Raw genomic sequence first — 26,588 nt, 5'->3', positions numbered from 1 at the left:
AAATGTACTTGCCTGTGGTTAATACTAGTTCAATTATTTATATGTATCTGTGGTAGCACAAAATCCATAAAGTAGACAGGAACTTAAAGTATTACTGAATAAGCAGGAGAATTAAAATGTTTCTGTCTTGTTTAATTTGTAGGATATCTTTACTTTATATGGTAGATATGAGTACACCCTGTAGTTATTTTTTGTTTTAAAAAAAGAAAAAAATAGTATGACTTTATTTATAGAGCTACCAGAATAATATAACATCTATTCATCTACAAATAAATTTTCAATGAACTGAAATTTGTCTGTGTAGCTGTTACCACTCTCTAATTCAGTCTGAACGATAAATGATTCCGTTTTGTTTATGTCATTTTTAGAATATTTGAATCATCATGGTTACAGATGATTAAGTGGATGGTGATCGTCTGATAGTCTGCCAAATAATGTCTCTTGGCAGCGGTTGTCTGCCGGATGATGTCACTGAATTAGAACTTTAAAAAATGTTAGTTAACAACAATAAGGGCAATAATTTGGTTAGAATTTCAGATGAGCTTTAATGGTTATAATTTATAACTAAAGAATAAAATGAAATGACTCAGACCATGGCGGTGAAACAATACTCTTCTTTGATAATTATCAATTAATCTGGATAGTGTACTGTAAAGTATTTGTAAAGTAAAGTAGTGAGTGGTCTTCACAATAATTATATACATTGTATAATGCCATTTTCATCTAAATAAATGCACGTTTTTAGGTCTGTGTTTCAATCCCCAGGTACATCTCTTCATTTTATGGTGATGATTTTTGACAAACAACAATGTTATTGGCATTGTTTCCCTACTGTAATAGTTTTCCTCCATTTGGGGATATGCTTATTTAAAATATGGTATAGAACTGTTTTTAGTTGTCATTCATGAGAAAGAATATGCCTTTTCTTTGTGGACATTAATATCTTGAGAACATTTGTCTGAAATATGCAAGTGAAAAAGGCGGAAAGTGTGTAAATTAATCTGCCTTTTGATAAAAAAAAACAACCCTACTTAGTTGTAAAATGGTGACTCTTATTCAATAACCAGGAAGTATAAATTTCTCACATTTCATAAATTTCATTTCCCCACAGAATATATTTTGTGTGTTTATTTCTAAATGAAATGAGGTTTTTAACATCCTACTATTCTGCTTGTTCATTTCTAAAAGTATTGTGTATTTGTAACCTAGTATATAGGTTACTTCCATAAAACTGGAACAACTGTATAATCTGGATATGAATTTATTTAACTAGCAACACATTATAGTCTACTAACAACTAAAAAGGAATGCACAAGATGATGTGCATTCATTTGATAAAATAGATATATCTCATAATGAAACTTGAGTGTAATTTATAATTGGTTGTTAACACTAATCTCCAATAGTTTAAGTTTAGTTTGTTAGCCAATAAAAGATCATTAAAATGTTGCCACTAGTGACTCAAACTAAACCGTTTATTAAAATAGTAAATAATGCTAGATTTATAAATACAATAGAAATGGGTGTAGAAGGAGCACATGCAGTTCAATACTAAATCATCAAAAACACCGAGACATTGAATGCATTTAATTTATATAGAAGTGGGAAATTAGTGTCTGAATCTAGCTGTTACTTTTATGGTCTACATTTAATTTAGAATATAACTTTTAATGCAGACGACAATATTCAGTATATAATAAAATGATTATAATTTATGAATGGAAATCATATAAATATAATGTACAAGCATTACTTTGAAGTGCTTTATTATACATTCTTGAAGAGACATAAACAGTCATAAAGATTTATCAACTTAAATTACCCCATGCTAAAATATAATACTACCAATAAAGTGTAATAAAATATAATACTACCGGTAACGTGTAATAGATTAATCTGTATTGAACATGGTATCAAACATTATCCAGCATATTGCTTATGAAATGTCTTGGTTTTCGTATGTACTAGAAAATGACTTTTGCCTTTTCTTCAATACTTTATAATAATAAAAACAACAGAAATTTGAAATCTATAACATTTATTTCATTATTTATTAAAAGATTCTTCAAATACTATAGTGTGAAAGACATGTTCAATATATTTCCTAATATAAATTTTCAAAAACCAGAAGCAACCATTCAATCCCAATACATGTATACATGTAATATAAGTGAAAGATAAAAATAATATTTTTTTTAAGTTTCAAAAAATCTTGTTCTATTGATTTTGTTGGCACAAATTGGGTATTACTTAAAATTTTGATTCATTTCTTTATTTCAAACTTGAATTTTCTGTTTATTAAAAATTTATGTTTTCATATGTTTTTATATCGGTTATAAATAGATTATAAAACAGATAAACAAATATAGGCATTTTATGATTCATTAGGTGTTGTCCACATTACAGTCTATAGTGGTTTTTAAGAAGTTCCAAAATCATTTTTTGATTTTTGATAATTAGAAGCGTCTAGGGTTATTTTGGAAACAACATTTACATCTATTTTCATGTTGAAAGAGATGATGCCTCTTTAATATGCCCCGTTCAATGCATCTTCTGTCAAAAAAGAATACTGAGGGTCCAAGGAAATATTTGACCTGTATTGTATCACCTTAGATGTATCTATATTACCCAGTGGGTCACAAATTTTACAGATTTGGGGGCTAAAAATTCCATAGAACAAGGTTTTTTGGAGGTGTGGCCTCCATGTGAGGAATAATACTTTCTCAAAAAAAAGATAATATCCTTTAAATAAAAATGGGAATACACCTATTTAGTATTTGTATAATTTTATCATTTGGGGGCTAAAAATTCCATAGAACAAGGTTTTTTGGAGGTGTGGCCTCCATGTGAGGAATAATACTTTCTCATTAAAAGATAATATCCTTTAAATAAAAATGTGAATACACCTATTTAGTATTTGTATAATTTTATCATTACCTGACAATAGAAACAAAACAAAATGAAGAATAATTCAGACCAACAAATATTTTATTAACATAATAATATAAGAAACACAAGACCAAAAGTATACAATCAAAATATTTTGTATACAGCTGTTAATTATGACTGATCAATATAAATAAAACCATACACTCTAAATGACATATTAAAAGTTAATCATAAATAAAACCCTGCTATTAGAATAATTAGTAATAAAAAAAAATAAAAATACAACAATTTGTATAAAGAAAGACTGCCAAACAACATAACATTTGTCCAAAAATGCTGATAACTGGTAGAAATCAAAATGTTTCTCCATAATGAATAAGACAGCAAAATTTTATGAAAATAGGAAAGTCATCCCAGTTTATTAGATTTTGTTGAATTATCAAATGACAGAACTGGGGATATTTCCTCCACCAAGATATGCCAAATATGCATTAAGTTCAAAATGATCGAACTCTTTTGACAAAATGTAGATGCCAATGGAGACACAATATACAATCAAAATTTAATGCTAGAAAATAAAAACAGTTATTTCTTTTTAATATTTTATAATACATAAATCATAATCAGGAAGCTAAATGCTTATTCAATGTACATTGAACTGTCTAGTTTACATATATTCTGATAGATATAAAATTGTGAATTATTAGTTTACTAATACTAACCATTTACCAGTACAAAAAATCACATTACACAGAGCTCATGGGACTCATAACAAGAGTTGCACATCAGATCAGACTATGAATAATGCACATAGATTGTACACATAGCTCACGGCCAATTCAGATCAACATTTACATAATGCATTACGATGGAGCCAATGAACACAAGAGTAAAGATACAAAATAGCTTAATAGTGAAAGATATGGAGTTGAAGTCATCTTGAGACTAAAATGTGGTGTATTTTATTTGTTTTTAATTGGGATTACCTAGACAAAGCCCACAAAGTTAGGTACCATAACCTGGTTTAGTCTTTTGAATGGGACAAAATTCTGAGGTCCTGTGTACACATTGGAATGCATGTAAAAGAACTCTTGACAGCTGGAATAAGAGTAAGCCATAGAACCGCTGTCCAGGCAAAATTTCCTGCAGAGCAGACTGCATCACATATGCCCGCCTTCATTATTCCAGTTGGTGCAGAAAAGTAGGACATTAAACCCCATTTCATTTCATTTCTATTTGACATGACCAGCTTTTTTAAGACTAGATGTCTCGATCAAGGCATTGCATAATATATTGATACAACACTCAGGATTACGCCCTCATGCAGTACCAATATATTACTTAATGTCACACTCTCAACCATTTAACTACTATATCTCCATAGCAAGGCATTCCATAATATATTGATACAACACTAAGGCTTACATCCTTGTGCAGTACCAATATATTACTCAATGTCTGTCTCAACAATAAAGCCACACATACTATTTGAAATATCATACAGGTTCAATTAAATTCAACACTTTATATGGACCTAAATACAAGAGGTTTTGTGCCTTTAAAATAGCCCAATTACTTACTGAACCATAGGGTTTGTCAAAAAGATAGGCTAAAAAGCTGTCAAATCAATTATCCATAGCCAATTATCACATTTTATGACTAAATATAATAGCAACCAGCAGTTGCCGGGCAAGATAAACCTACATTTTGCAAGAGATGGATAGAGAACATGCTAAAAAAAGAAAAGGAAAAAAAAAAACAATTTTTCGTACAATCAGGGGCCATAATCTCAAAAGTTACGGTCTGAAATGCATGAATAGCAAAAGGAACTGAGATATTTGGGATATAAAGATATATTTTAAGTTTCATCAAAATTGTGCCTTCTAGAGGGTCCACAACCTTGGTACACTATTTGAGTACAAGGAGCGACCATTTTGTCAGCCATTTTCGGTCCGATTTTCATGAAATTCGAACTCAACTGTCATTAAGGTGCAATGGTGATACATTTCAATGTTTTTTAAAATCGGATACAAATTGTGACCTCTTATGGGTCCACAAGCTAAAAACGTGATTTTTCGTACAATCAGGGGCCATAATCCAGGACATTACGGTTCGACAGAAACCAAGCTTTATTTATGGTGGGGCACATACATACATTTTTAGTTCAATCAAAATTGTGACCTCTAGAGTGTCTGCAAGCTAAAAACTTGATTTTTAGTACAATCAGGAGCCATAATCCATGAAGTTACGGTCCGATATATGCCAATATCGAAAGGAACGGAGATCTTTAGGATATAAACCTATATTTCAAGTTTCGTCAAAAACGGATAAAAATTGTGACCTGTGTAGTGTCCACAAACAAATTGTGGATGGACGGACAGGGGCAACGACAATATACGTCCACATAAAAATGAGGGAGTATAAAAACAATATAGGTCAACATATACAATAACTGCAATAAAAGCATATAGTTTGATACCAGCAATATCTTTAGCTAGTAATTTGGATAGAATGGATGAGAGCTGTGCAATAATAATTTCCAGTTTTTGGGTGACCTGAACATTAACAGCAAATAAAAGGAAATGAAGTGGGGTTTAATACCCTACTTGTCTGCACCAACGGAGCTAAGTTTTTTTCGACAGTGGCGTTTCCACCTACTCTTCATCAAGTTCCAACTATCAATTCTTTTAAGTGCATTCCAACAAGTACACTGGACCTTGGTTTTGTGTACCATCCGAACAACTGGATGCTCCTTTGCTGGCCAACACCGGGATCAAACCCAGGACCTCCTGGTTAGTGAGCCAAAGCCTTACTCACTGAGTAACCATGGCTCCAACTTAAAAGGCCTACAGTATCTAAATAAATGCTATTGGCATAGTTCAATATCAAAATCTTCAGTTTATTCAGATCGTTTGCATGTTGAAACCTACTTACTGCACTTCTCATTTATCTTGCCTAATTAGTAAATTAATCAATGTAATAAAACATGTGGAAATTGTATTATTTATAAGCTGGTTGAAGGGATAATTACATTAAATTCAAGCTTTTTCTAAATCTATGACAAGTAAAGAAAACTTCAAACAAAGACTACTTGCAAATGGCCTTTTTTCACTGATGATCAAAATCAGAACATTTGCAATTCTCTTTCAGAATTTTTTTTGTTTTTTTTTATTTTCCCCAACTCTGCTTTGAATAACCAATCGTAGGTTTGAACAAGTGGTTAATTACATTCCAGGCTTTTTATTATTGTACTGTTTGAACCTGATTAATTCTGTTTGTTTCATACAGAAATCATTATACTGTACCATAATTATGGTGTAACAGCTTGAAAATCTTGCAAAGTTTGCAAAAGCTAATTACTAATCTGTAAATATAAATGAAGGGAGTAGAAGCTATTTCATGATACCATTAAATATTTCATTCTTTTACCTATCTATAGGCTGTCTGTAAATGGATACATGATATAAAAGAACTTTTATTATGTTGGATGGTAAAATATTTTGAGCTTACTAATTTATAATGTGTAGTTTAAGAGCTTAAAGGCCCGGTCCCACTGCACTTACAAATGCAAAGAGGATGTAAAATGGGGAAAAAAACGTGCCCTCCGTTTGAAAACGCCATGCATCCATTGTGTACTCATTGCATACATGTTTCATACGCACTATCCATCGAGTATCCGTTCACTTTGATTTCATCCGCGCAAAAAGTTTTGAGCTGCACAAAACTTTTATAACGGATGAACTTTCTGCCGTGTACGATGTAAATGCGCGACATATACAAGCACAAAACGTTCCATGTCCGTTATCATCCGTTAAACGTCGACTGTATCCTCTCTGCATCCTCTGGGCATCCTCGCAACTTACATCCGCTCCAGCTGAAAACGGAAGGAGGAAAGATAAGGTACATGGAACATCTATACATCGTTAGTAACACAGAAATAGAAAGGATGTAAGCGTATGAATCTCGTATATAAAGTTTTCAAAACGGACAAAGGGTTTGTAACTGGGATGTATCTGGTATATTGAAGGATGTCTGGAGTTTGCCTAACCCCTTCGGAGCTGTCATCCACTTCCATCCGCTTTCATCTGCTAGGCTTCCGATGAACATCCATTTAACATCCCCGCTACATACTTCCCACGTTCTTTTTTTCCGTTCTGTTTTCGCAAATTTTCGTCAATTTTGTCCATTTCTAGAGCGGATGGAGCCACCCCGAAAGTTTGCTCGTCCACTGTGTCCTTTTTGCATACGTTTTGTGTCCATCGGCCACTAGGACCGAGCCTTAAGAGTATGAGCAAATTTGCATTTTCTAATCCATGTATCTGAATCAGTCTGTAATCTGTATGAATAAAATACAGCTTTATACAAAATAATACTAAAAGCTGCTCAATAAATGATTTTACAGGATCCAATGGTGCGTAATAAATGTTATTTTGTGTCAAATGGAAACCAGAACTATTCAAAATAGCCAAGCCATTGAGACCTGATCAAGTTTTCAACCATAAAAAAGCAATACCAATATTGAACAGGGCTACTTAAAAATACGTTCCCGCATACAAACTGGGTGATTTGATGATGTATTTGGACTAAAAACATATTCAAACTAATTAATCTATCCAAATTTTGCTTCAAATAACCCTACTATAAAAAATCTATTAAAAGAAGTCATGTTTGTATCACATGAATTAGCTGACATACTACCTAGCAACGGGCACGAAGCCGGAGGAGAATTCATTGCATACACAAGACGATGTTGTCTTTAATCGCTATCCATAAATCATAAATATCGAAGCCTAATTAAATTCTCAGATTTTCTACTGCCCACGTCCTTTTCCATGGTTTTTATCTCATAAAGTGTTGTATGTTTAACTCTTCATCAAGTTTATCAACATATACATCAAGCTCTCAATCTTCGCATGCTACCTTTGACGTGACGTGAGCAGACATTCCTAATCGTCGGGCTGGTGATTAGGGAAACCCTTACATTTTTGTCCTGTATGCATTCCATGGGTGTTTTTAAGGGAATCCAGTATTTTTCTAGATATTTCAACTTTCCATACATACCAAAATTGCCATATTTTTATTGCAAATAACCACCCGATAAATACTTTTCTGGGAAAGTATCTTTAATAATTGGTTCCAACATTATATTATACGATTAATGTTTAGACAGGATCTGTCCTCATAATTTTAGTCTATTCATCATGATAACAAAAAAGAAGACTTTTGAAACGCACCCTCAAACTGATGTCTTAGAACGCACCCTCAAACTGATGTCTTAGAGCAGTATTCTCAACCAATATGCTGCAACAGGTGTGCCACAAGATCTTCCTAAGTGTGCTGCGAAATTTTGAACGGCACACTAAGAAAATCCGAAAAACCACATGATCCCAATTGAGTATTCACTGGTGTCTACTGGTAAGTTCAGTGATTCTCAACCAGATCTTCCTAAGTGTGCCACGAAATTCTGAACGACACACTAAGAAAATCTGAAAAACCATGTGATCTAGACGGAGTATACACTGGTGTCTACTGGCAAGTTCATAGCTGTGTTTTACTTTATTTAGTTTGCGTCATTCTATGTGTCTATGACTAGTCTGTGTTCAATTAATATTTTTCATATATATTCATTCAGGTGTGCTGCTATTTTTTTCATGTGTTCCAAGATGTGTCGTAGACAAAAAAAGGTTGAGAATCACTGTCTTAGAGTCATGATGAAGCAAGCTCAAAATGTCATCTCCGAAATCTCATATTAAATACTGCATTACCTTGAATCAGAGACAACAGTTTGTGTGTGAGCTTCGGTGATGTTACATAATATAGGGCAATCATGGACTCATACAGTGGCTAAAACTAGAGTTTGTATAGAATATAGCATTGTATAGTAAGTCTATGGTAAATACAATCTGATTAAAACACAGATCCAATTTCGTTTCGTTTTTATAGTTCAAATTTTCGATTTTACTTGTCTTTACTACACTTGGATCTGGAAGTGTTGTTATTTAACTCATGTTCTGCTTGAAATGAGGGGTCAGCCAATCAAATGGTCTGTCGAATCGAGCGTTTGACCTTTTTGCGCGGAACTGTGGGTAGACATTAGCGACAATAGAAATCAAAACAAAGCAAAAGTAGATAAAAAAATACATGGCGGTCGCTAATTGGTTAATCGAATGGCTGACGTAATCGGGTCAAATGTCGCTTGCTTGGTACCTGACGTCATAGAACGTGAACTCCCACTATAACTTGTTAGATCTACATGTAGTGTAGGCCATCAAAAGTATAAAAAACGAAACGAAATATAGATCTATATAGATTGTGGTAAATATATTTTAAAACTTAATATTTACTATGCATTGTAAAATACAACAAGATCAACAAACTGATTATAGTTATTATTTACATATAAAATATGATGAAGCTCATTTATGGAAGCCCATATTACCATCTACTATTAACAGCAACATGATACCATATATACATGTAGTTATTTTTGCTACAGGTAAAATACTGATTTATAATGTCACTCACACATATGGGTAATGGGCAGTGGATTTAATGAGTATTTAACATAACTGTCAAACGAACTACACGTATCTTAAATACCATTTTACACATTTAGCAAGAGGCAATAGATTTGTAACATTGATGGAAGAAGCAATAATTATGGTTTTACAATTACCATGGTAACAATGCTAGGCTGTAAAATCCTACAACAGTATACATAAAACTGGAGATTGGTCCTAAGTTCAGATCTATTTAAAATCTATTTTAAAAATATAACAATTTTTAAATTATAAATGTTCAAATAATGGTCACAGTTAAATGGAAAGGCTTCACTTATCAATATAACAATTTAATATTATCAATAATTAACAAAATATATGTATCTACATAAAAATATTTACTATCATATAAAAAAAATGACAAAAAAAAAACAAATACTTTAATGATTTGTATAAACTTATAGAAATAAAAACAATTCTAAGGCTTTTTTTGTTATGCTCTATAAATTTGTAGATCATTTCTTAATTGGGGCCAATAATAACAATTTTCATGGTGCAGCAAGAATAATTGGTCAATTGTCTGGTTGGTGTAAATTACTAAAATACCCTCCAAAGTCGTGTGTCCTCCTGGTTTGATACTTTGGAGTCAAAGCTATGGACCAATGAAGGCTAGGATCACTAGGTCTTTATGACGACAACCTGAAGGTAGAGGGTTACACAGCATCTTATTTAATACAAATTGCCAAAACCCTCTTATTGAACACAACCTGGATAATCACTGAAATAATAATACTGGTAATATATTAAAATATATAAAACTATTATCACTTATTTCTTTAATCCTTCGGACTATCTTTAATTTTTCTAGTGGCTACGGAACGGAATATTACAACAGTAACTGTGTTCAAAACAATAGTGATCAACACTGCCCCAAATGTACTCATAAATGTTGGAACTGGTATACCACGAATTAATGATGAATACATTTTTATATCTTCATAGACTGCATCTAGCTGTTTGTAGGACGTCATTAATATACAAATATGAAACAACTGATGACTGTGTCCTAGAAAGTCACATTTCCCAGGACAAAACCTCTGTGGTATGTCTGATCCAAAAAAGAAGCCTCCAAGGAAGAACCAAAACATTTGATGAATATGGTGGCCCAGACCAGAATCCCACTGATGATTGAATAAATACAGCGATACTCTGTAAGCTATTGGGTAGATCAACCATATATAAATACCTAACGTGGAAGATAACTGCCAAACTCGCCTGCTGTAAGGATAGGGTCGAGAATAGCGTGTTTTAGAGATGGAACAACATATGGTCACAAGTAACCCAAGGCAGACTCCAATCAGACCAGAATATCTATGTGCCCAGGAATTAACCATATTGTCATGTAAACAATACGCATAGTGAAGTAGAGTACTGCCGACACCATACAGTCCTATACCAGCATAATCTATCATAAAACATGTATAGTGTATTAATTCAGATTTGTTAGAAAAACAATGAGCAAAACTACTACATATGTAAAGAATAATCATGGTAATTAAACCAGCACACAGGGGCCACATGTAGGGATCACCAATTAAATCAAATTCCTGATGAAAGCTATAAGTCCTGTATAAGATTGCCCATAGCGCCACAAGATGGGTCCACGTATTCATACACTCATTATGTACTTGAAACAAACTAAAGAAGTAATAACTCCACGGCTGGTGAAGATGGCGAAATCCAGTCTCAACATGTGGTTCATGAAATAGTTTGGGAACACCATGTTTGGAGGTGGTTGGTTTCAAGGAACCTAACATTCTTCTAATTGGCATCATCATCACTTTCATGTTTAACTGTTCTGAAAGTATACAGAGAAAAATATCTATTAAAAAAGGCACAGCATTCCAGATTAAAAGCAAATATAGATTTTAAAACCATACAGAAATATAAAGTAGTCTGAACAAAAAGCAAATTGTTCCAAAATCAATCGATTCTAATGTAAATTGTGGCCATGTAAATCTCCCATTAGTTTCCACTGATTTCATATCATCATTTCTTTTTTATCTTAGCTTGTTAGACAACGCCAGAAAAATAAAAGATTATTATCCCTAACATTGGAGCTATAACCTCATCTAACCACCTACTTCTCTGTAATCATCTAAATCACTATCTGAAAAACACTTTTCTGCCCAAGTTTTTATAAAATTTCAAAATAACACATTTTTCTTTAAGGTTAATAGAATCAGAAAATCAATCTCATCATTCCTAGAATTCCTTTCAATTATAATAACAAATTAATTCTTAATTGTTTCCAAATTTCTAGAACTCCACAAGTTTGCATCTTCACACTAAGGCTAATCATTCAATTATGTTACAATATTTATTTATGATACTGGTAATAATCTTACATTCTAAACCTCAGTCCCAAAACTTCTAATTGGTATCAAAAATTTATATAGACATTGTTAAATTAAATATACAGAGTCAACATTTATTACTTAAAGAGGCATTGCAGCCTGCAGATCTTCTTCGCGCTTACAAACAACCATTCTGATTAAAGGGAGGAGTTACATCTGGTAAACGTACATGTACAAATTAGACTATATATATTTAAAATCTGAGACAAATCTATTAATCATTGCTGAAATAAGAGATTTTAAGAGTCATTAACAACACAGGTTTACAAAGGATTTTCCAAAAAGGGAGGAGTGTGGGTGTGAATGAAAAGTGCAGCTATGCAAAAATAATATTTCAGAGAAAACAAACAAGACAAAGTCAACTTATAGTCAGGTTGAGGTCAGTGGTGAAGTTGCGATTTCTCCATAAATACAAATATGTTTTCTCTACGTTTTTACATTATGAAGGACAAGCTGATTGTATCTTCTGAAATTTTATAACATATTGGCTACTCAATAGTACAAAAATTGTATATTTCTTGTGTGCTTACAGTTGGGGCAAAGCTATTATATATAAGCAAATTAAACTTCTTCAAAGCCTGATTACAAGTTGATATGGATGCATTTCATGGTTATATGGCTATGCATAATAGACGACCAAGCAGAGCAAGTTGAAAACTTTTTTTCTTCCTTAAAGATACATTCCCACGAAAGTATTTTTAGGGTAGGTATTTCTAATAAAAGTATGGCAAATTTGGTGTATAATGAAGAGAGGCCCAATCTCGATTCCCTAAAAAAACACCCATGGAGCAAGCACTGGGCAAAATCGTCACTAACTGTCAGCACTATGGCTTATTGTCTGCCAGCTTGACTTAGGGAGCGGGTGTAATTTCTTGATCGATTGGTTAAGTGGTTTTGGGAACATTGAGGGGTTTAGACATACAACAGACAGACATACAAACTTACATTCTGAAAATAGACCCTCCCTCAATCAAGTTACTGTACTTGACAAACATGACTTCTAAAAATAGATTTTTTATATCCTGGGGAATAAACTCTGGAAGTAATTTACAGAAATTGTTGAAATTTGACAGGCTTTTTCGTTTTACTAATTTAAATAATGCATATAAATTTCATACAGATCAGATGATAACTCTTGAAATTCGAACATTCACAAGGTTTATAAAGTAAAGCAAGGACAATAACTCTAGAAGTAATTGACGGAAATTGCTACAATTCAATAGACCTCTGTTTCACAAATTTAAATGATGCATATAAAATTCATACTATCGGATGATAACTTTCATCAATCGAGCATTAACATTATAACAAGGTTCAAAAAAGTAAAACAAGGGCCATAACTCTAGAAGTAATTATTGTAAATTGATGAAATTCTATAGGCTTTGTCATACTTTTATTAATCTAAATAATGCATATAAATTTCATACAGATCGGATGATAACTTTTGGCGCAAGAGCTTTCACAAGATTCAACAAAGTGATACAAGGGCCATAACTCTAACAGTAATTAACAGAAATTGCTGCAATTCAATAGGATTCTTCTTTTTACTAATTTAAATGAAACATGTTAATTTCATACAGATTGGCAGATAACCTTTGATGTTTGAGAGTTCACATAGGTACAACAAAGTGAAACAAGGGCCATAACAATATATATAGCCATTTTAAAACAATAGGATGACAACTTTTGGCATTAGAGCAATTACAATAAATTGTGGACGACAGACGAACCAACAGACGAATGGAGGGGGGCGACAGCAATATATATATACATCCACATTTCCATGTGGGCGTATAAAAATGAAGACACGCTTAAAACTATGTTTCCGCCTACACTTCATCAAATTCCTACTGTCAAGGGTTCTTTTACGTGCATGTCAATGTTTACACAGGCCCCAAGTTTTCAACTCATCCTAGCCAACCAGACAGGAAAATCCTGAAAAACTCTATCATCCCGGGTTCATGGACCTGTTATAAGTTCAACCATAGATGATGGTTTGTATGTACAATCTAGTTGGTTGTGTAAGATTGAACATATAATAATTGAAAAAACTTACTTTTTCTTGATATAATTCTCTGAACTGGTAACAACACTTATAACAATAATACAAAAATGACCCACAGGCTAGGTAACTTAATAAGGAACAGCATCCAATAAATGACTTATCAGAGACACGCTCTTCAGTATCTCTTCTTGCCTGCCTGTGGTCTTATAAGTTCAACCATAGATGATGGTTTGTATGTACAATCTAGTTGGTGGTGTAAGATTGAACATATAATAATTGAAAAAACTTACTTTTTCTTGATATAATTCTCTGAACTGGTAACAACACTTATAACAATAATACAAAAATGACCCACAGGCTAGGTAACTTAATAAGGAACAGCATCTAATAAATGACTTATCAGAGACATGCTCTTCAGTATCTCTTCTTGCCTGCCTGTGGTCAACTTTTAAAAGCTTTCTTTAATATACAATTTTGAGGTCTTGTATACCTTTAGCATTGTTTCCTATTAACAACAACTTTATAATCCTTAATACATTAATGTCTAATGGATTAACTGTACAATAGAATGTAATTTATGAAACAATGTCTCTCTAAATCTAATATAATTACAGAGCTGACATAGATTAGGCCTCTGGTTTTTCTCTAAATGGCTGGCCATGGGAACTTAATCGAGCAATCAAAACTTATTATCTAATCTTAGTCTAAGAAGAAAATGTTCACCATCGAACTCAGTCAAGGTTTTGAAATACCTGGTAATGAAACTATACACTAAGTTGTATCACTCTCCATCAGTTAGAATCAAATTTATCTTGTCCCAAAGCATTGACCAATGAAATTAATCATTGAACTCAGTCACGACACTCACCTAATGAACATCTACATGTACATCAAGTTAAAACATTCTACCTCAATTAAAAGCAGAGTTGTTATGTTCCAAAATCTTGACCAATCAAATTGCTTATCGCTACTTAGCCTAAGCAGAAAACCCTCATCATCGAACTTGGTCAAGGTAATGATATAATGAATCTATACTCACTGAATTAGAACCAAAGTTTTCGTGTTCCAAAGTCTCAACCAATCAAATTAGTTTCAACACCAACACTCAATTAGAATCAAAGTTGTCGAGCTCCAAAGTCTCGATCAAATTGCTTATCGCTCTCCTTAACCTGATCCCAAAATGCTCATTATCGAACTTGTGATGAAATTATACACCAAGTTTCGTCCCTCTCACTTAATTAGAACCAAAATTATCGTGCCCCAAAGCATCAACAATCAAATTGCTTATCTCTGCTTACCCTTAGCAGGAAATGCTGAACTTCATCAAGACATTCACCTAATAAACACCTTTATAGCCAAGTCTGAACATTCTACCTCAATGAGAAGGAGACTTATTTTGTTTCAAAGTCTCAACCAATCAAATTGCTTATCACTCTGCTTACCCTGAGCAGAAAATACTTAGTCAAAGTATTGATGTAATTAAACTATACACCAAGTTTCATCACTCTCACTTAAAAAGTTATCATGTCCCAAAGCATCAACCAATCAAATTGCTTATCTCTGCTTAACATAAGCAGAAAATGCTCATCTTCGAACTTCATCAAGGCATTCACCTAATAAACACCTACACGAAGTTTGGACATTCTAACTCAATTAAAAGGAGCATTATTGTGTCCCAAGAAGTGTGACGGACAGACAACCAGACAAATGGACAGATCCATCTTAATAGTTGCCAGCTTTCTTTGAAAGGCGGGGGACAAAAAGCGATTTTTTGTACAATCAAGGACCATAATACAGGATGTTACAGTCCGAGTTGTGTCAAAATCAATATAAACCGAGATCTTTGGGATATAAAAATACATTTTCACCATCATCAGAAACGGGTAAAAATTATGACCTTTACAGTGTCCCCAAGCTGAAAACATAATTTTTTGTACAATCAGGGGCCATAATCCATGAAGAGAATAATCCATAACCCATAATTCAGTTGAAAATTGAATGCTGTAATCCTATTTGCTGTCACATCCAGACTGGAGAAAAATTCTACATATTATCCTAATCTCAATTTATAACAAACAAATAGATTATTTCCTAAACTGTTGTGTCACTGTCAGCTATTTCTCAATGTGAACACAAAAACATAAACAATTCTTTCTTTAAATCAGCTTCCTGGAAATGGATTTAAAAATCCCTAATTATCAGCATCAGCATCATATTCATGTAATTTGTAAAGTACTGACGTGCCAATATTCTACTAAAATATTCTTTATATATTTAGTAGAATTCCTTTAAATCATTAATCAACTTCAGACAAATTTAGTGATTTTCAGATACAGTAACATTTAATTGACAGTGTAATGAACAAAGAGGCACTAAACTTTTCAAAATGATAGACTGATAATGTGATACCTACAAAGCCAACAAGTTCAAAAACCCCATAACAAAAATTAAGATAGGTTGCCAATCAACAATACATACGACCACAGCAGTTAAATCGTGTGAGGTCAACCAAGGTTGTTGCATATTTATTCTTTTGTAGGTAATAGGGAGCATTTACAAGACAATTTCATACAGATCAGATTATAATTTTCTTCGTTTAAGGGGTCACAAGGTTTTACAAAATGAAACAAGGGCCTTCTGGAAGTAATTAACGGAAATTGCTGAAATTCAAAAGGCTTCTACATTTCACTAATTTAAATGATGCATATACATTTCATAAAGATCGGATGATAAATTTTGTTGTTCAAGCGTTCACAGGGTTCAACAAAGGGAAACAAGGGCCATAACTCTAGAAATAATCAACAGAAATTGCCAAAATTTAAATTATGCATATAAATTTCATATATACTCTTCAAAAAAAGTAGGGGATATTGAAATGCAAATACCTATGCAGGTTGTGATATGATAAATAGTCATGGACGTGGGAGGGGTTCATTGTCGAATTTGACACTTCAAGGAAGGGTTGATAATAACTGCCGCTTGCTGGTTTATCCTATCCATGTTTGCTTATCTATCGGTTCTTGCATAAGATTTACTGTTTAGCGTCCGTTGTCAACGGACAACACCACAAGAATTGGCTGTGGCACTGCAAGAGGAGAAGGTCAGATTGCCCCAAATCGTGATTGGCCGGTTGATTAGGAGCATGCCACGACGAATTGCTGAATGTCTGGGGATTGGTGGAGCAATTACTCTTGAAATCGGGCCGTCAGATAAGCCGCCCACATGAACTGTTTATGTTCATGTGTAGGCAATTGGCCTGTTATTAACATACACTGGTTAGTTACCTCTAATAAATACAGCGGTGCATTTCCGCAGTTTTGTATTGTTTCTGAAAATCCCCTACTTTTTTTGAAGAGTATATATCGGATGATAACTTTTGGCGTTTGAGCATTCGCAAGGTTCAACAAAGTAAAACAAGGGTCACAACTCTAGAAGTAATTAACGGAAATTGCTGAAAATTCAATTGGCTTCATTGTTTCACTAATTCAAATGATGCATACATGTATATAATTTCATACAGATCGGATGATAACTTTTGGCATACGAGCATTCACAAGGTCCAACTCTAGAAGTAATTAACAGAAATTGCTGAAATTCAATTGGCTTCATCGTTTCACCAATTCAAATGATGCACATAAATTTCATACAGATCAGATGATAATTTTTGCCATTAGAGCGTTCACATGGTTAAACAAAGTGAAACAAGGGCCATAACTCTGAAAGTACTTAATGGAAATTGCTGAAATTCAATAGGCCTCTTCGTTTCACTAATTTAAATGATGCATATAAATTTCATACAGATCGGAGGATAACTTTTGTTCATTGGGTTCAGTAAAATTAAAAAAGGCCATAATTCCAGCATATATTAAAAGAAATTAAATAGACTTCTTCATCTCACTAATGTAAACAACATACATCAATATCGAAACAATTAGATTATAAATGTAGTCTGTAGACTGTTCACAAGAAATTGTGGACGACGGACAGACCAACGGTGGGGGGGGGGGGGGCGACAGTAACATACGACCAGATTTCAATGTGGGTGTATAACAAAATGAGACCATGATAGACCATGATAGACCTATAATAAACTAAACTGTATGGTCCAGGATGAGACATTATGAAAATAACATACGGAAATTGAATTCGGAAAAAAAATAATACATTTATACTTTGCCTGATAAAGGCGAGAGATATAAATGTCTAAGTAATTCATATTCCATTAACTGTGTCATACCTACCTGAATTTCAATAGCCACAAAACAACTTGCCTTTCTGCGGATGATAGAGCATCTAATACAATTATTAGAGAGCGTTTTGGCTTGAATCCAGCTTCAGTAAAAGAAAGAAACATAATTCATCAAGTCAATAAATTGTGATCATGTGAATCAATAAAAAGCTTTGTATGCTGATGCTGTACACATGTATTTACCATAATAAATCTACTCTGTAAATCTTCTTGTCCTATTAACCCCTCCCTTGCAGAGAGCCTACAAGTGATAATTTCTTAGCTTTTCGAAGTTGTTTCTTAAAATGTAGGATTATTGATTGCAATCTGATCCTCAGAAAAGTAAAAACAAGAAGCAAGTGAAAGATCTGTGTGAATAGTTCATAGTATGAACATTATACTAAAATCTGAAAACCTGGTATGCAATCGTCATGACACCATTATTGACAAATACATTTATGCATTAAGAATGATAAAATACCGGCAAATAGTTGTGTAAACTCAAAAAACTTGTGTGCGATATGTAGGATTTACAAGCCTGAAGAGTTCACATAGAACGAAACTAGTAGCCTCATGAGAGAAATCTAGAATGGTTACCTGCCACCTACAGATTTCCAATATGATTAATGGGACGATGGTTGAAACCTGGATTAAAAATTTCAGAATACCAAACTTCTGACAGAAGACAATATAGAAGCCAAATGCCACCAGCCAATGGCTAAATGACAACAAACTCCTACAATGAAAAGGGGTGTCAGGTGTGTTCTATAAGTACCGTACATTACTAATACTCTACTTACTACGTACATTTAAAATTAAAATCAGTCCTTACCTAGGCTACATGAATGTTAATAACTTTATGTTTGGTTGCAGACTAATTGAAATACTGGATCTTAAAAATGTTATAACGGCCAGAGTGTACAAAAACACATAATATCATAAAATACCCACAGTTTTTTTTTTCATAGCAAAATTAATAAACTGTCAAACGACTGTGTATCCTAACATTTAATTACTGGTAAATGAGTTGAATGACCTGAACTTATTGGCTAAATAGACCACTTCCAATTGCTTGATAAAGTTGAGAGTTTCCTGGTCGAAATGTTGCATAGTAATAACTTAGTAATTATGTATTTATAAAATTGTATCTTGTGTTAATATGTTCAATAACTTAATTCCCTGAAAAGAAGTTAAACTAAAGATATTTCTGGGTTTTTTTATGTATAGCACATATGACATTTTTTTTACATCAACTATGGTACTGGTATCTTAATAGACCTTGTTAATGTGGCGGTTTTGATCAATTCATTATACACATATTGTCATCCTGAAACAGGACATTGTATGACTTGAATGATGTTTTACTCAAACGATCATAATTAGCAAGTTTAAACAGAAGCCATTATCTGATTTCAAGCAAATTCCATATGGTTACATTACACTGTTACAGGTCATAGTTTTCCTGCTATTCTGGGCGAATCATTTACCATTATCACTAGATACATGCATTTGTTTTTTCTAGATGTTATTCCATAACAGCTTTAACATAAAATAGAAATGAAATGAGGTTTAACATACGGTACTACTTTTGTGCACCAACTGGGCTAATGAAGACGGGCATGGCATAAGCCATACAGTATGCAATGAGGGAAAATTTCCCTGGAGAGCGGCACTATCGCCTACTCTTATTTTGAATTCCAACTGTCAAGGGTTCTGTTATGTGCATGTCGAAGAGTACACGGGACCTTGGTTTTTTATATCCTATCCAAACAACTAGACACTTTCCTTGTCTGGCCCTCCATTTTGCACCACTGACAAGCGGAAACCACACCGGCAAATCATAAAGAACGTACTCAGCCAACACAGCAAACCCGAGACCTCCTGGTTAGCCAGCAAGAATCTTACACACTTAGCCCTAGACATCCCGCAGACCATGTGGTGCAGACCATGTGAAAATACTGTTTACCAGACTGCCATAAAGCAGCCTAGTTTTGTGAATAACCTTCTGTATTGCAGGACCATATTATTATTATATTATTATTAGTTCTGTGTGGCACATGTGAAGCACATGAATGGATTTGGGGCGGTCTAAGAATCATTAGTTACAGCCAGTTTCGGACAGTCCAAGTGCTAAGGGTTATATTGCTTTGTATGCTTGACTCTTTAGCAATGGGCAGAAACTAGACAACTAGGGATATCTCATAATAGATGATAGATGATCACTTTAAGAGGACCAATTCTTCAACCATAATGCAGGAAGTAACAAAGATCCTGGCAAGAATGCTTTGATTTTTAGTCCACAAATCTGCTTGTGGGCCTGTGTACTAATTTTGAAATCCATCAAGCAGTGTGTTGGGTCAACAAAAATTGAAAAAAAAATTGCACCTTCAAAATTTTTTTTTAAGGATTACCAATGCCCTAAAAAAAAAATCAGCATAATATACATTGTAAGCTAAAATATATTTTTCAAGGCCAGTCAATCAGTTGGCGAATTGTCAGTACCAGTAGGTTGGCTAAGTGCAACCAACTTCAACAAATGTAGCTCTGCATTGTGAATGAAATCAGTTTATTTATTTGGATAGATCTTATGAAAACAGCACATTGAAGATATATTTTTTGATGATTAACTAGAGTAACCAAGGAAGGAGTTATTGTATAAATAAGTTTATAGAGCTACTATAACTTTCAAATGTTTTCAAGATTTTTTTTTAACATGGGGCACAAAATTTCAATAAGCTTATTCTTCTAAATTCTGGCAAAATACTAACCAAATATTTGGCTTTATTGTTTGTTTTTTTTATGTTGCACGCATTTAAAAATAAAATGAAATGAAATGGGGTTTAACGTCCTACTGTTCTGCTCTTAAACTGGGCTAATGAAGACGGGCATATGCCATACAGTGTGCTATGAGGGAAATTTTGCCCGGGCAGCGACACTATGACCTACTCTTATATCGAATTCCAACTGCCAAGGGATCTTTTACGTGCACGCCAATGTGTACACGGGACCTCGGTTTTTCGTCCCATCCGAACGACTAGACAGCTGTCCTTGTCAGGTCGTTCGGATGGGACGAAAAAAGATACATGACAATGATAGACCAAGTGCTTATAAAACAGGATAGCTTCTCTAACACACAATGAAGGTCCAGGATGACAGCACTAGTTCCAAGAGCAGTACCGGATCAACAATGGGAGCTGCCACAAACATCAGTTGAGTTAACAGCAGTGAATGTAGGCTAGGGATTACACTTCCCATGATAATTTTTTCCATTCATCAGTAAGGGGACGGCTTGTGAATGGGGCCCCCACAGTTTCAAGGCAGCAGTGACCCAATCTGGCCCTGTCTGGATGTAAGAGTAATTTATTAATAATAGAAATTTAAATACAAATATTTTGTATCATTTATAAGCATTTCCCATATTGGGGAGGGGGGGGGGGTGCTTTCACACCATTTTCGTCGTGGGAGTATCAGTAAGGGAGTGAATTTAATGTTAACCATGGCATCCAACATCAGTGAAATAGCTTCTCTATATTTATAAGCATCATTTATAAGCATTTCCCATATTTGGGAGGGGGGGGGGAGGGTGCTCTCACAACGTTTTCGTAGTGGCAGCATCAGTGAGGAGGTGATTTTAATGTCAACCATGGCATCCAACATCAGTGAAATAGCTTCTCTATATTCGCTCAAAAATGCCAGAAATATATAAATTGTAAATATGTTCCCCGCTCCCCCAAAACCAGGCTCTTCGTCATTTTTATAAAATAGAGCTGGCAGCATTATTGAATAGTCCACAGCCTAAGCTTTCCAAAAATGCAATTCTTTTTAAATTTGTCATATCATCTGGATTTGAGTTCAGCTCATTCACAGCAACAAGAAGGCATACAGTTTATGATTTTGTGCCTGTAGTGGCTGTAGTACAAAATGAAGTTGTGCGACAAGCACCTGGTTTGGTGGGAGCGGGTCACATAAAAAAAAAAACCATCCATTGCGGACAGCATACAATATAAACATGTACATAAAATTATAACAATATGACAAATAATATATTTAAAGATAGGTTGCCAGGCAACAAAACATACGCCCACAGCAGCTAAATCGTCCGAGCGGTCGTCAAGGGTTGTCGCATATTTATTCCTTTGTAGGTAATTGGGGGTCTTTACAAGACAGTTCCATACAGATCAGATTAAAAATTTTGTCGTTTGAGGGTTTACAAGGTTCTACAAACTGAAACAAGGGTCTCAACTCTGGAAGTAATCTACAGAAATTTGACAGGCTTTTTCGTTTTACTAATTTAAATAATGCATATAAATTTCATACAGATCACATGATCACTTTTGTCATTCAAACGTTCACAATCGCCATAACTCTAGAAATTATTGACAGAAATTGCTGAAATTCAATAGACCTGTTTCACAAATTTAAATGATGTATATATATATAAATTTCATACATATCGGTTGATAACTATCATCAATCGAGCATTAACAAGGTTTAACAAAGTGAAACAAGGGCAATAACTCTAGAAGTAATTATTGTAAATTGCTGAAATTCAATAGGCTTTTTCGTTTCACTAATTTAAATCATGCATATAAATTTCACAAAGATCGGGTGGGTGATAACTTTTGGCGTTAAAGCGTTCACAAGGTTCAATAAAGTGAAACAAGGGCCATAACTCTAGACGTAATAAACGGAAATTATTGAAATTAAATAGGCTTCTTCATCTCACGGGGGCGACGGCAATATACGTCCACATTTCAATGTGGGCGTATAAAAACAAGACAAATGATAATTTTAATCTAGGTTACACATTTACTAAAAAGACAAACAGTATGATAATCATCTCAGAATACACATTTACCTCGAACTGGTCTGATAATGACACAACATTCAACACAGGTATGTTGAATGGGTATAAATATACTCTTCAAAAAAAGTAGGGGATATTGAAATGCAAATACCTATGCAGGTTGTGATATGATAAATAGTCATGGACACTTGACACATAGGCGTACGGGCTGGGGGGCGGCCGCCCCCCCCCCCATTTTGGGCACCAAATGCTGGGAAAATTTGGGCACACAATTGTACTTTGTAAAAGTTGTATAAAAAAATATTGTTTTCTTGAATGCGTCCAATTTAACAGCGAATTTAAATTCAGAGTGTCTATAGTTAGGCAATTAAATAGAAATCTTAAGACTCAAACCCTCTATTGTTTGGAGTACAGTAAGCCACGAATTACAGTTACATAAACAACTGTTTTTAGTTGTGTATATTACAAGTAAGTAAAATTTAGTTCTCTTTTATTGATGATTTAGAAATTAAAAACTTATTCATCGCAAAAGAGATATTATGATTATTATGTAACATACTAAGAACCTAACTACATTTTTGGGGCACCAACCACCACAGTAAGCCACGAATTACAGTTACATAAACAACTGTTTTTAGTTGTGTATATTACAAGTAAATAAAATTTAGTTCTCTTTTATTGATGATTTAGAAATTAAGAACTTATTCATCGCAAAAGAGATATTATGATTATTATGTAACATACTAAGAACCTAACTACATTTTTGGGGCACCAACCACCACCGCCCCCCCAGTAAAAAATCTCCCTGTACGCCTATGACTTGACATGCTTTGAGAGTATGTTCACAGATGAAGAACTTATCGCCCCAACAGAACCATTGAGCTGCACATGCAACGCGCAATAGCGCCATACACGTAGGAGGGGTTCATTTTCAAATTTGACACTTGATGAAAACTGACGCGTGCTGGTTTATCCTATCCATGTTTGCTTTCCTATCGGTTCTTGCATAAGATTTACTGTTTAGCGTATCATTGCTTTAGTGTGTTATGTTTAATTTGCAATGAGACGTCTTCAACATGATGAACGTCTACGTGCTATTGGCATGCTTCAAATGGGTTTTACACAGCGAGCAGTAGCCAACACACAATGTTGATAATAGACCTCGTTCGGGTTGTCCTAGAGCCACAACACAAGCCCAGGATCGATACATTCGTACATACATTTTGTAGCTCCTGCGAAATTGAGGACAAACAGCCAATTGAAATCAGCTTTCTGTAAACTTGTACCAAGTTACAGGAATTCGGGTTACACCCCAAATGATTAGAAATCGGCTACATGCAGCCTATTTGTATGCGCATTGACCACATGTTGGCCTCCATTAACTCGCCAGCACATAGCAAACAGGCGTCAATGGTGTAGGCAGCGCAGAAATTGGGGTAATCGTTGATGGGCGCGTGTAATGTTTTCAGATGAGTCCAGACTTACTCTGGATTTCACCGATAGACGTGCTCGCGTTTGGAGGTGGGTAAATGAGCGTCATGCAGACGTTAATGTCAAACCAGAGGTCGTGGTGGATCAATTTCGAGTTGCGTAAAAATATGCAGACATTCAACCATTTTGCGTTTTTTGCTCTCTACATCTGCTTGATTTAGAGTCTCTCAAAATACTCAATAGAAGCAAGTAAAATCGTTACGTGAACAACCCTATTTTGAGCGTCCTTATTTCATTGATATTATATTTAGTCTAATGACGACTGAAGGTTGACGGCATATCTATGGTTGACCGCACAGTTATTTTAATCATTCACTTCAACAAGAAGTAAAGAGCAAACGATCGCTATGAAAGCCAATATTTGATTGGCTGAATGTAAACAGTTTATCGTGTTCTAGCCAATCCAAAGTCTTGTATTGCTTTTAGTGCGGCAAAATCGGGGGTCTCAGAATAGCTACGTATAGAAGGCTTACTGCCATGAACTTTTAAACATTATGAACAAAATAAGTGGAAATATAAAAACCTATTGAGACTAGGTGCAGTAGTGGTGTGTAAATGCCGCCTGAAGCACGGAAATTGATGACGTAGTGTACAAACTACGAAATAAAATAATCTAATTATTCTCACTTCAGGGAAATTTTCTGCGTCAGACAGCATGACAGATTCGGGCGTGGCATTGATAGTTCTGCCCTTTGCTCAAGGTGCAGGTTGATGTTTCATCTTTCAAGATGATAATGCCCGTGCCCACCGCGCTCGTGTCGTGAATGACTACCTCCAGCGTCACCATATGCCTTGGCCAGCCATGAGTCCTGACCTTTCCCCTGGGATATGATCGGGAGACGTGTTCGTCGACGTCAACGTCAACCGACAACACTGCAAGAATTGGCCCTTGCAAGAGGAGTGGGTCAGATTGCCCCAAATCGTGATTGGATGGTTGATTAGGAGCATACCACGACGAATTGCTTAAAGATACATTATGGGAGATTCGATAAAGAGTTGGCAGTTCTCACTATAATAATTAAAAACTAGATAACGTAAAGGCAATTTGCTGAAAATTTCATTCAAATTGATCCACTATGAACCGAGAACTAAGCGAATAAAATTTCTGCCTAGCCTCGGTCATCATTACTAAAGTCAGTACGTTAAACAGCATAGTCTCGATTATCCATTTAATCGTTTAATCGAGAAGGAAATTTATGCAGTAAATCAGATCACAATCCACTTAAGATCGCAGGCTAGCGATGCCATCTAGAGTTGATTATGGTCTGGATAAGTTAATTAATGTCAAATTAATAATTTAGATAACATTTCAGGCCTAAAGAAAGACCTGCAATAGACAGATTTAGCTCTTGCATAATGTATGTTTAATGTCTGAGTATTGGTGGAGCAAATTACTCATTATTAAGACAAAAATCAAAAACGTCCATTTTCACTTTTGACAGTGTATCTCTTTGCAAGTGAAATGGGGCTGTCAGATAAGCCGCACTTATGAACTGTTTATGTTCATGTGTAGGCAACTGGCCTGTTATTAACATCATGCAATGAAATATAATAATACATGGAAATATAGATAATAATTTTGATACAAAAAGGTAGTGATACATGTAGCTCTACACAATTTATTTTTAGATTCATTGCATGGAATACAAACCCACTAACTGATTTTGCAACTGTTTTGGGTGGGTTAAATAGATTTTCTATCAATAAAGTAGATAATTGTCTGCAAATGTTGGGTATATGTGATATGAGGAATTAAACTGAAATAGTAAAATCCTCACTCAGACTTCACACAAAATTGATGTCTCTTTAAAATTTATTATTACCTGGAGTGGAACAGTGGAACTTGACATTGGCATTGGAGTAAATATTTAAAAAAAAAAAACATCTATTAATCAACTAGACTAAGATATAACATTGTCACTGAAGTAACCACAGTATCAACTGTCAATATGGAAATAATTACCTGCACACGTCTTATCCGGAGAAGGTTAAAAGTAAAACTAAAAGGTGAAATTATTAGGAGGATTTACATTTCATTTAGGTCCAAAAAGTACTGTTTTCCTGCAACAGTTTGGAAGTGTTAACCATACTTAATAATTAATGTACTTACTGTTTACAAAGACAATATTTTGTTACGCGGGACACCAAGACTGTCTCTTTATGTATCCAAAACAACGATACCAAAAAATAAAAATAACAGTATTATTTTTAGTTTACGGAAAATTTACCGGTACATCGACATACTGTTTAT

The 26,588-nt window shown here is 34.3% G+C and overlaps 1 protein-coding gene across 2 annotated transcripts; it reads right to left on the bottom strand.

Annotated features, from left to right (window-relative positions):
• Nucleotides 1-1,351: 1,351 nt before the first annotated feature.
• LOC126819334 (membrane progestin receptor beta) lies at nt 1,352-26,588 on the bottom strand. Of its 2 annotated transcripts, XM_050547309.2 has the most exons (3): nt 26,448-26,588; nt 18,053-18,143; nt 1,352-11,247 (listed from the first exon to the last, which is right to left on the bottom strand). In XM_050547309.2, the coding sequence occupies exon 3, from the start codon at nt 11,234-11,236 to the stop codon at nt 10,226-10,228; it is 1,011 nt and encodes a 336-aa protein (XP_050403266.1). In that variant the 5' UTR covers nt 11,237-11,247; nt 18,053-18,143; nt 26,448-26,588; the 3' UTR covers nt 1,352-10,225. The 2 variants fall into 2 exon arrangements, with proteins under 2 accessions (XP_050403266.1, XP_050403265.1); XM_050547308.2 differs by lacking the exon at nt 18,053-18,143 and having other exon boundaries at nt 26,448-26,586.

The sequence above is a fragment of the Patella vulgata genome, chromosome 4 (genome assembly GCF_932274485.2).
Source record: "Patella vulgata chromosome 4, xgPatVulg1.2, whole genome shotgun sequence".
In the NCBI taxonomy this organism is placed as follows: domain Eukaryota; kingdom Metazoa; phylum Mollusca; class Gastropoda; family Patellidae; genus Patella; species Patella vulgata.
Note: the sequence above shows the minus strand (reverse complement) of the source record. Positions and strands in the feature narration are given on the sequence as shown.